The following is a 12,381-nucleotide window of genomic DNA, read 5'->3' on the forward strand; positions in this document are numbered from 1 at the left end:
TAGGTCTAACTACAGCGCATGCGCTTTTTAGGTCTAACTACAGCGCATGCGCTGTCTGCAAGACTTCCTGTAATCAGTACTAAGAGTTTTTGCCAGCCTGCTACTTACCATTGGTTGAATCCCCTGTCGTTCTTCTTTGCCGCCTTCTAATTTGTTGGCTTTGCCGAAACGTCACTTTCCTTCAAGGGTGAGGCGCACCGTTAAAGTACAGTTTCTCTACGCTTTGCTTCTTCGGCTGTTGTGTTGGAGGACTTTTTTTTTTTTTTAATTCTTTTCTTTCTACTGTGACCACCGATCTTCAGTGCTTGCTCTTGGGTGCACTTATGTATAATTGTTCTGCCGCTCGTCAGTGCTTGCTCTTGTGTGCGCTTATGCGTAAATGTTTTCTCCTGGAGGTGTTCGTACATAGTTTGCCTCATAAAAGCATTTAGCATTCTGCTTTATAAAGTAGTGCTATTGGTCATTCTTGCTTTGCCGATGCTTGTTTGACTAAAGCACCTAGCGAAAGGATCTAATTTTTCAACACATCGTAGAGTTTAGGAACCGAGCCGCGCTGCAGGCGCAACACCTGGCCATCTTGAAGGCTAAGGCGGCAGGGAAGGTATGTCAGAAATACATACAGCACAAGAAGCATGGCGGAGACAGGGCGGAACTTTGCGTGTGTTCTATTACTGGAGCTTTTCGTTCGTTGTCTTCTACAAGACGTGCCGCTTCCAAATACTTCAACTTTGCGAAAACCCTCTTTGACGAACAACAAATTTTGTTCTATTGTGAACCAATATGAAGTTCATGGTGAGTATAGGTTAATGCATGTTCATGAGATTGAATAGGCCGAACGCATAATGATATACATACCTTCCAACCAGTAAAGGTTGCACTTTACAATAATGGTTTTTGGTCCCTAAAAAGTCAATGCTTTTTAACTTTTAGTTACAATTTCATTCAACAGGTAAAACGCAGTTCTTTTTCCTGACACAAAGGATTCCGACTTGAAATGATTTTTTGTGTGTGTGTGTGTGTGTGTGTGTGTGTGTGTGTGTGTGTGTGTGTGTGTGTGTGTGTGTGTGTGTGTGTGTGTGTGTGTGTGTGTGTGTGTGTGTGTGTGTGTGTGTGTGTGTGTGTGTGTGTGTGTGTGTGTGTGTGTGTGTGTGTGTGTGTGTGTGTGTGTGTGTGTGTGTGTGTGTGTATATATGTATGTGTATATATATATATATATATATATATATATATATATATATATAACTCAACCTGTAATAGTAGTAAGTGGACCAATAACACAATTAGCTGTTGGGAAAAACGTGCATTTAATACCAGTCAACTGTGAATGTTTTCTAACTCAAGTAGCACTGTAAATGAAATTTAGAAAGGCATGAGTTGGTTTGGTGATTCCTATCATTTACCCTAATAGAACGCTTGTACTGCCAGGACCACTTTAAAATCCTAGGAATCTTTCAAGGAGAAAAGGGGAAGGAGCAAAGTGACAAAGTAAAATGGTGTTTGTGTGACTGCCTAGTGAAACGAAAACTTTAACATTGTTGGAATATTTGATGGCTGTTGCTGATGTTAATCTACCTTTGCATTGAGCAAGATTTGTAATCTCAATATTTGTGTGACTGAAGTTAGTGTTTAAATATGCTATAACTTTTCACTGTATGAACTGTAAATACGTTAACATTCATAAAGCAGCTCCAACAATAATACATAAGAGCTATTTACATTCTAAATGACAATGCATTTTGTTTGTGTTAAAAAACCTGCAAGCACCAGTGTGTACGCATGCACTTTGTACTTAGAGGGTTTTTCTTAACACATAAATAAAAAGTCATTGTCATTTACAATGCCAATAGATCAAACTCTCGCAATTCGAGACCTATTGGATTGCAAATGCTTGTTATAAATTGGTGTCAGTTTACTTGTGTCGTGTCGAGTTCTTCAGTTATTTTAGTGCTGTTTAAATGCTTAACACTTGTTCCTCTGTATAAGCCTTGCTGCTCAGTGCAACAGCTACCTAGGGTTGAGCTGAGGGTTTTACAGACGAAACCTACTGGACCTAAAGGGGTGTATTGCATCATGGTGAGGTTGGATGTCCACACCATATAATACACCGCATATCTTCACCCTTCTGAGCATAGTTTCCGCTGTACATATAAGGAGTCTCTTAAATATACCTTCCAGGAATGGTGTCCACATTTTCTCGAACTTGTCCCACGTTTCTACATTTAAACAAAACTCCTTTCAGTGGGGCCTGTCTGTCCGTGTCTTCCGTCTGGTGCTGTGGTATCATTGTTAGAGCAGTGTATCCGTTCAAGCTCAGTCATTTCCTGTCACTACTAAAGTAGGAGTGCTAGGAGCTACTTGAGACAAGCACGCCTATTCTATCGAAAATACCGAGCCCAAAATAGGGCAAATTGTACACTGAAAGTTTCCGACCTGTCTTACATACTCGAGATGGTGCTGTTATGCCTAATGTCCACCACAGGCATTCTGCCCAGTATCCAATAAATGCAAGGTTTTCTGACACAAAAGATGAAATTAGTATCTGTCCAGAAGGGTGGCAGTTGTTTACTTGAGGAGACCTTTAAAGTCCAGTCCCTCTTGCCGTATGTTTGTAACCTCCCCCTGTTCTCTTCTTCTAGGTGTCGTCATGCAGCCATTGCCAAGTACTTCGGGGACTCTGTGCCCACCTGTAACAAGTGCTGTGACTACTGCCACAGCCCGTGGGCCGTGAAGCGTGCGTTGGACCAGCTGCAGGGGGCGGTAGTGAGCGGCCGTGGAAGGACCACCATCCGTGCCCCCGAGGAGTCACCGGGGCCCTTTGGATATAACCCTGAGCTGTATGAAGGCGGCCGCAAGGGCTACGGGTTTGCCAGGTAGGAACATTGACTCCCTGGAAGCCATTTGCACCTATGAAAGTGACCCGTGTCTTCCCTTTTCAAATGGCAGATTAGTATTTATTCACTTCACCTGTGCACACGTCTTTCACACCTTGGCTTGTCTTCATCACCTCTTTCTGTACTTCTCTCTGTCTTTTCACTTCATGTCCAGTTGCGGATTAAAGGTGAGCGGACCTGTGAATACATGGGCCTGATGACTGGCTGACCGGCCGGACGTCATCTCGGACCGTCCAGCAATGAACCAAGCTGTGTGTGCGTGAATGACGCAGGCACATGGCAGGAGTCAGATTGGCAGGTGGGAGAGACTGGAGAAGGGGTGCTTGATAGAGGAAGAGAGTGAGGGGCGAGGATGATGGACAGGGGCTGAGAAGATATAGGGAAGAGAGGGATACAGGTGACAGTCTGATGATAGGCCCTGGGCGGTGAACTCCGCTCTGTTCACGGAGTTTGCTGAGTTTTTTGCACTCCACGCTCCACAGAGCTCGGGGAGGGCAGAGAACTCCACTCCGCGTAGCGAGTGGGTTTTTTCCCCACTCGCGCTCCCAAACGGTATGTTTGCGAGCTGCCGCTCTAGTAGAAGTTTGCACTGCAAAACTCTGCAAGCTATGCCCAGGCCTGTGAAAGACACACGAACAAGAAAGGAGAGGACATTTTGTATAGGGAGCGGTAAGAAAAAGTGAGCGGTGGAGGGTGGGGAGACACACGATGCAAGAGGGTTGAGACTGCAACAGGCTGATGAGAAAAGCAGGTAGATTTGGGGAAATGTTTGTGAAGTTGTGCCTCATCAGGGGTACAAGCCTATCGCAGTATGCACATATCCCCCAGTGTGTCAGTCTCCTTCTGCACTGCCTGCCAACATATGCACAGCAACTTTTCTTGCAAGTGAGACTCAATAAGAAAGCATATGAGGCTCAAGCACCTGTTGTGCTAGGATATTCCAAGCCGTCACTTTTAGTTCCAATCTCAGGGATTGGAGGACCATAGGATTGGAAGAAAGTTGAAACAAAAATTTCAAACACCGATTTTCTATTCTATAACAATCCTGTTTCAAAGCTGTGACCCCCCCCCCCCCCCGGAACCCCGCCTTGTGAAGTTTGCAAAGAAAGTTGGGCCTAAATATTTGTACGTTCTCTTGCTAAATCTGTACCTTTGGCAACCATCAAGAATGGGTTCGGACTTTCCTAGCAAAAACTCATGGTCTTTGTTTTATCAGTATTGATTATAAATTTATTTTCACTACAATCTTCCTCCAGTCTTAAAAACGTCCTTTACATACCCATGAACAATACTCCATATTTGCTAAATCATTTGGGGGCATATGTATCAAAAAAGTCTTTTGCGAGTCTCAAATAGGGATTTTTAAGGAATCGCTATTTGAGAATCGCAAAACACGATGTAAATAAATGTTCGCAAAAATGTAGCTATTCGGTAATAACCGTAATCGCTATTACCGAATACCAAATTTGCGATTTTTAAATTGCGAATTCGCAATTAAAAAATCGCAAATTTGCAAATCTGCTATTCTGGAGCAGATTGATGACATCACAACCAGGAAGTGGGACTGCCCATGACGTTCCTGATTGCCTGAGGCTGTGTCAGAGGCTGGGAGCAGGAGCACACCTCTCTGAACTGCAACACCATCCAAAAAAACAATGGACCCACAGGAGAAGGAAAAGTAGGCAGCTAGGAGGAAGAGGCAGCAGAAATTTTTTGAGAAGGAACAAGAAGTCCTCATTGAGGCGATGGTTAAGAGCCATGAAGTGCTTTTTGGAAAGAAATCCCTGCACATTCCTAAGTCTGAAAAGCGCAAAGTCTGGCTGGACATACAGGGTAAGGTGAATACCATAGGTGTGACACAGTGCTCCATCGGTGACCTAGGCAAGAGATGGTATGACATGCACTCAAGGTCTAAGGACAAGGTTGCCACCAGGCTTGCGGAGGCAAAGAAAACGGGTGGGGGTCTATCCACAGAGCCTGCATCCACACCCCTTTAGGAGTTGGCGGAGTCCACCCTACAGCCTGAAAGCGTCAGCAGGGTCGCAGATATCGACAGTTCCGCCACGCCCAACACCAGACAAGGTAAGATACATGCTCAATCACCCCTGACACATTACCCACTTAAGAACACACTCAGGAAAGCCCCAATTTCAAAGTTAGGATGCATCTCCATTCCACATTTTCCTGCCCACCCAGGAATGCATCTTGGGAGATGTAGTCATACACATAATACAGTTGAGCAATGACACACAGCAATGATTCTGCATTTGACATTAAATAGTACAATCAAAAATGTAACACAGCACGTAGGTACCCAAAGTATTACCAAGTTTATTCAGTCAACAATGTAAAGCAGGACACACAATAAGTAGTGCTTTTGTATTTACAGGTGAACCTGCAACACAGGGTGACAACACTAAACCTGAGGAGGCAAAACAGCCACAGGACCAGGCCGGGGGAGAGGACACAGATCAGACCACACAGCCAACACCTCTGCCCAAAAAACGCCGTCACAATGTGCTTCCACTCCCGGAGTTGGAGGTAGAACTCAAAGGCACACAGGATGAGGCACATCCAGAGCAAGGAGAGCAGGCACGCCAGGAACCTGAGCAGCCCCCTATGCACCGTAGGGACGACCGTTGCAGGAGACGCAGGCCCAGGGCACAAACCAGCACAGTGGCAGTAGATGATCCTTTCGTATTCTCAGGCCTGGAAGGCACAATAGTCAAGGTCCAGCATCTGCAAGCCAAAAGCATGAGATCAATAAACAGGCAGCTGGTGTCCATCAACCACAATCTCACAGAGATGAAGGAGGGCATTAGAGAGCTCAATGAAACAGTTGCAGAGGGCAATAAGGCCTGGGCCGACAGTATCATTGAAATGACTGGAGCAATCAAATAGCTCTGTGCTACTATGCAAAGGAACCATGCATCCAGACTCGGGGAAAACAACTTCTGTACACCTGTCTGGATGTCTACAGTAAGGTGGTCAACCGATTGTGCAATGCCACCTCTGTACTGTCCAGGCGCACAGTGGCTATGCAGATAGGTGGTCACAAATGCAGTTGACCAGCTGCAGACGGCAAATATAGATGGCACAGGTCTTCTGGGGGCAGGAGACAGTGAGGAGGTCTCCAGCCGCAGCAGCATCACCCCACCAATGACGGAACCCAGACGGCGTAGTGTGAGGCAGGGAACTCAATCAGATGCCTCATCAAGGGAGGTCAGTCAGCACACTGAGCGTGCAACTGCAGGACGTGGATGGAGGAAATAGGCAGTGTTGCCACAGCTGGGTGCTAATCGGTGAAGTAACCCATGGCACATTTCCATTTGTCATGACATTACTCATGTCCTGTGTACTTGAGATGTGAGATGCAACAGTAAGTGCCACGCATAACGTGTGTTTGTGGGATGTGTGAATGCAATTTACCTGACGCTAAGGTGCATTAAACACAGTCAATGTCAAATCATTAATGGCTTTGTCATCATTACTCACCTAGAAATAGTTCTATGTTATTTCTGCATGTGTGTGTCGGCCATCAGCTGCCCCTACACCACCTGCTGGTCTGCCACGTGGCCCTGGTACCTTATCGGATTCTGTATCTGAGAGTTCCACTGGTATGCCTTTTCTGGTCGCAATGTTGTGCAGCATGGCACAAGTAGCCACAATCTTGCAGCAGGTCTCTGGCCCATATTGCAGTGCGTCTCTGCTCTTGTGCAGGCAGCAGAACCTGCTCTTCAGTATACCTAATGTCCGCTCGATTACACAGTGCGTTGACTTGTGTGTGCGATTGTATCTTCGCTCACTCCGATTAGCTGGATTGAGATACGGTGTGATGATGAATGCACGCACAGCATATGCACTTTCACCTACAAGTTGAAAGACATAAGGTTGCTCACTGTCCTATCACTGCAGCTCTTAAGTGTATATCAGAGTGGTTGACATGCATTTACCTAGCAGGTATCCTTCGCCAAATTCGCCCCCAGTGAGACGTGTGTATATTCCTGTGTCTAAAAATGAAGGAATCGTGTGTACTGCCAGGATACTTTGCAACTATCAGTTATGATGTGTTCAGCGTTGCAGATGACCTGTATGTTTAGTGAATGGAATGTTTTCCGGTTCCTGAATACGTACTCATTGTCTGAGGGGGTGAGAGGGCTACATGTGTCCCATCTATGCAACCAATGACAAGGGGGAAACTGGGCAATCTGGTAGACGTCCAGTTTGGTCTGCTACAATGCCTGTTGTGTGTTGGGGAATATGATGTGATAGTGTATCCTCTGGACCATTGCATCCAAGAATGCATGGGTGACCGGCAACTCTGGGACACCGCTCCTGCTGTAGCTCTCACCCCCTGAAAGCTCCCTGATGCCAGTAAGTGCAGTGAACAGAGGGACCTGCACATGTGGTGGAATTGTTTGGGTACTACAGGTTGGGTGTTCAAGCATAGGGTTTAGCTCAGCAATCAAGTCCAGTATGGTAGCTGAGTCCAGCCTATACTTCTCATGTATCTCTTCCTCTGTCTGCTGGAACAGAGTGATGCTCACTCTGAAGACCTGTTCCTGTCGCCTCCTTCTCTGTGCTGCTGCTTGAATCCGCATCCTCCTGGCTATGCCATACAGCGCTGCCATTGTGGAAGTCCCTGGGGCATTCTGGGTCTGTTTAAATATGTTGCAGCTGGTTACCACCTGGCTTGAGTTGGCGATAATTTCCAGGTGCAAAATTGTGAATTCTAGCTAATCGCAAATTGTAATTTTTTGATACATTCGTTTACGAATTCGCAATTTGCGATGCATAATTTTGCAAATTCGCAGATTGTGGCACGCTAATTGCGAATTTGCAATTGATTTTTCGCAAATCGGTGGCTTCGCAAAATTGAAAATCGCTATTTTTCCGAATCTCAATTTTGAAATGCAAATCAATGACATACATAGGAGAAGACTATTTTGCGATCGCAAACACTGGTTTTTAGCGATTTGCAGCGTTTGCAACCCTAATATTGATTGATACATATGGCCCCAATTTACATAATCATCATAAGAGGTGGCATGCACACCGCTGTTATTCGCAATGTAATCCGTATCTTTCCAATATGGTACTGTGGGGAGCGCGTTCCAACGCTCCACTCCCAGTCGCACAGCAGGATTGGATACTAAGGTCCTTTAACCATTTAACCTCACTCGAAATTTAGTCAGTTTAATCCACAACTTTTTCCAAAGTTTCTTCATGTGATTTGAACCGTTTTACTGATCCACATATGTTCGTAATGCATTTTTTCTATACTTCTCATAATGCATTGGGTCTTAATAAAGAATTGCTGCTCCAAACTATTCTTTGCATTTTGTGATCGTTTTCCCGAAGAGGCCCGGATGGGCACACGTGATTATGAGAAGTATAGAAAAAATGCTGTGCGACTGGGAGTGGAGCGCTGGAACGTGCTCCCCACAGTACCCAATTTACATAAAGCACACTGGTCCTGTTTTGGGCAAAAAGGCTGCCCTGCCAGATAGTTGCACAGAAAGCTCTGCTAAATATTATCACATAAGAGTGTTGATGGCAGGTCATAACCCTGTTTTAATCCATTTTCCAGTAATATTCGTGCATCAAGCAACCCTGTATGTCCTTTTCCTTTTGGGATCACGTGTCCGAGCATTCCTATGGGGCTACTTGCAATTCTTCAAAAACTGCCTTCTAAGTTTTTAATTTTGCACACAATTGGCTATGATCAACCAGATCAAAAGCAGAATGAAAGTCCACAAAGCAGCAGGTCAACAATCCTGCTACTTCTGTGGATCTCCGTACGAGTGTCCATAGGGCAAAGCAATGGTGTGTGTCCTCCTTGTTCATAGGGATCTAGATAAGACGCTTTAGCCCAGCCGTTCAATTGATTTGGGAATAGATTTTTGCTTTGGCATCTAATAAAGCAATTGATCTGTAGTTGGCAGGATCTTCTGCACAGTGGTGCACGTGTGGTCTTCATGATTGCACCTTTCCAGGGATAATGTCGATCTCAGTGACCCATTGGACACACAAAATGAGATGTTTGTCCACCAAAAGGAGTTAATAAATTTGCTTTTGTCAGTATATTATTTGGGCCACTTGCCCTTGATTGACTATTCAGCTGCATCACATACATCTCTGCTTGTACCATACTGAGGAGAGTCTGATCTATAAACCAACTCTTCTTCAGCATTAGTAAAATCGCTCTTATTTTTATAGAGAGTAGAATTAAAATCACACCAGGAGTGTTCAGCACAACACATTCAAGTGGTTTTGGAATTCATCTTGTATTCTCATTTACTAATAGCCTTGGGGTGGCTTTCATCATTTTCGGCCAGCTATTAATATTACATGCATTTGTTTACATTCGATTCTGATATAACCACATACTCTTCTTGCCCTTCAGACTACTTGCAACTTTGCATCTGTACGATGCTGCTTAAAGTCCCAGCAGGTCCTTGATAATATTTTTCTCTTAATTAGTCATTCCTTGTATACCACTGGTGACCATTTTTATCCCATACTTTACTTAAAGGTAAAAGTTTCTTTGATGTAATGTACTACCGTATGTTTCACATCATTAAACCGTCCCAACATAATTTATTCGGGCCTTCGCACATATCTGAACTGTAACTTTGAGAGTATACTCCTACCTGCCCTAGTCAAACGAGTTTGTAATCCTTGTAGAAAATTGACATCTAGGACAATAGAATGGGACACGAAATTAAAAGCACTGTTTGCAGTGCCCTGTGGTCACTGAGACAATTCTTCTCAGTCTCAAAGTCACCAAAGCTCCAAAGGTACTTACAGGGACAAAGCTATAATCAACAGTGTTATTTCCTAATAGAAAATGAAACTGTTTTTTCCGATTGCTCCTGGCCTATGGCCACAGCCTGTTGCATGTGGTCACGAACTGCCGGGAGCTTTGCCTCTGGTTCATTTGAATGTGTGGCGTTGCACTGCGGGCCCTCGGGCTCTATAGCGGCCGGCCCTGGTGGTTGTAGGCCCTTGTCTGTATTTTATCGTGTACCTACGGTTTCTAATAAAAAAATAATAAAAAAAAAAAAAACCAGTGTTATTTCCTAACCTGTTGGAAAATGTAGGACCTGCAGAACAGTCACTATGGCAGCAACACGAGGATGTGGCTTAATGGCTAGAGCGGGCAACCTCGAAGCTGGGGATTCGGGTTTGAGTCTCGGCAGGAGCGCTCAACATCCTGCGATTCTGGGCAAATCACTTAACCTCTCTTTGCCTAACAAAATTAATGTGTCTGTCTGTAACCCAACTGGTGCTCATGTAAAGCGCTCTGATACCTTTGGGTCGAGTTTGCACTATATAAAACTCAAAAACCCCAACTTTTTTGGCACATCAAAATATATTCTGCTAACAATACGCCCAGTTGCTTAGCACAAAGTGAAACAAACCCATATGGCCCAGGGACATTATGGGCAATATGCTTCTCCATTATATATCTTCGGTTTCCTATGGGTTTAACTTTAAATTAAAGTCACCAGGTAAAATTTGAGAAACATTTTTAGCGTTTCCAAATCTTCCTGTAAGGCAGACAGATGGTTCTCTCTGGCCTCCAAGCCTAATTGTCTTTACATGTTAGTTAAAACACAAGTTAAAATAGGTAAATTTAGGTTGGCAATCGGATTTGGTGGACACTAATTCAACAGGTTAGCATTAGAATGTGAAATTAACATAAGCAAAACCACCAGAGAGTCAACCAATCTTTGGTTCTTTTGCTCGTTTTTCAAACTTAATAAAGTTATCAGTTTTAGTATTGTCACACAACCAGATCTCTTGAAATAGTAATACAACGTTATTCTGAAAAAGATTTTCTAACACACTGATGTTCAAGAATTATATACATGGATGCTCCAGACATCGTGACCAATGTTGTTGGGAAGCCCACTTACTTATCCATGAATATTTGTAAGAACCAGATGACCTCGCCTCTATGATTATTTTGACATGATCCTTTAATGTCGCAGACTCTTCCATTTGTAGATCGATGTGTTTGGTACATGTCCCATCGTTGTGGGCATTCGTTCTGAGTAGCAAGATAAGAGCAGTCGTGTCTTTACCAAGTCCCGTTCAATCATATTGAAAGAAATGTGTTCCAAACCTGCATCTAGCAGAATGAACTGGGTGGATTGGTGCAGGCAGTGCACTCTCCATTATTTACAGTTCCAAGCCACTCTGGAGAAGTTAATCCTGGGCCATTTATATTTTATTTGTGCTATAACTTTAATATAGTTTGAATCTTGTGTTTCCTCTGGACTTCAAACCACATAAACGACCTGTTTTATTTCAGTGGATCATATGTCCTTCAGACTTGAGATGTTACAAATACTTGGAAAAGTAGTGTTATGTTCAGCGGGTAAATTTGAGTTTGTTTCTTCTCTCCAGACAGTATTCCAATGTAAACAATGCTGTCAGAGGTCCAAACAGCAGCGTATTGTCTCACTGGAAAAACCACCTCACTTTTTATAGCATTTTTTAAGCTTCCCCTCCTGTTTCAGAGTATCCTTGAACAGTTCACTGTATCGTTCAATTTCCCTTCTCTTGTTCATCCGCACTTGTCGACATTTGCCTGATTACAGTTTGTGGCTTATATTTTTTTGTTCCCACACAAGTTTCTGACATTTTAAAAACAAAAAACTATGGTTTTCCTATCAAATCAAGTGTCTTTGACCTCTTGCCTTAGGTCTGTCTTTGGCCAGATGATGTTTCAGTTTTAAGAGCTCCTAAAATTTGGCAGAAGTGCACTCCTTTTTAGGTTGAGCCTCGTATACAATGTATGTGCTGTCTGTTGCGAGGCATGCTGTTGCCTACCAAAAACATAGAAGGGCTAAGAACCCTCCCATTGCTTACCTTTGGTTAGCCTTCCTGTCACTCCCATTTGCCTGCTTCTTATTTGTGTTCCAGCTTGTCAGTCTTCTCCTCTTTACCATCTCTTTAATTGGCTGACATCGCTGCTTCCTTTTCTTTTGCGTTCAGCACTCCATGAGAGTACATGTGTTTTTGAGCTGTTTTCCTTGTGTACTTCTCTTCCCATTCACTTTTTGTTGCTCTCTGTCGCCAGAGTGCTTCACCTTTCCCTGTTGCACTTGCCCGTGTGCTTCTCATTTTCCCTTTTGTTGTTTCCCCCATCCATACCCTCCTTTTCTATCCCTGTTGTTCCTTCCCCAACCTGTGCCCTCTATATTGCTTTCCCTAAACCCCATGCACCTGTCCCCATGTTGCTTTCACATCCCTTACATCTTCCCTGTGTTTCTTATGTCTCCCATTTTGCTTCAGCATCCCCCCTTCCGTGTTGCTTCTGCGTTTCCTAGTCCTTCTGTGTTGCTTCCCCCTGTGCTCGCTTGACAAAATAAATTGCTGTGTGCCAGGAAACAATGTCCACTGAAAACTACAGGGTTCAAGCCATTACCAGACTGCAGGAAGCAGATGTTGTTCATGGACCCACTGTAAAGCATGCAAC

General features: G+C 44.1%; 1 protein-coding gene across 2 annotated transcripts in view; it reads left to right on the forward strand.

Moving 5' to 3' along the window:
* Window positions 1–12,381, forward strand: part of RECQL5 (RecQ like helicase 5) — a 669,413-nt gene that overhangs the window by 478,791 nt on the left and 178,241 nt on the right. For both annotated transcript variants that reach the window (XM_085616996.1, XM_085616997.1), the window contains exon 8: window positions 2,637–2,870. In XM_085616996.1, the coding sequence (XP_085473122.1) occupies window positions 2,637–2,870 (234 nt within the window). The remainder of the gene's footprint in view (window positions 1–2,636; window positions 2,871–12,381) is intronic.

The sequence above is a fragment of the Triturus cristatus genome, chromosome 7 (genome assembly GCF_964204655.1).
Source record: "Triturus cristatus chromosome 7, aTriCri1.1, whole genome shotgun sequence".
Lineage (NCBI taxonomy): Eukaryota > Metazoa > Chordata > Amphibia > Caudata > Salamandridae > Triturus > Triturus cristatus.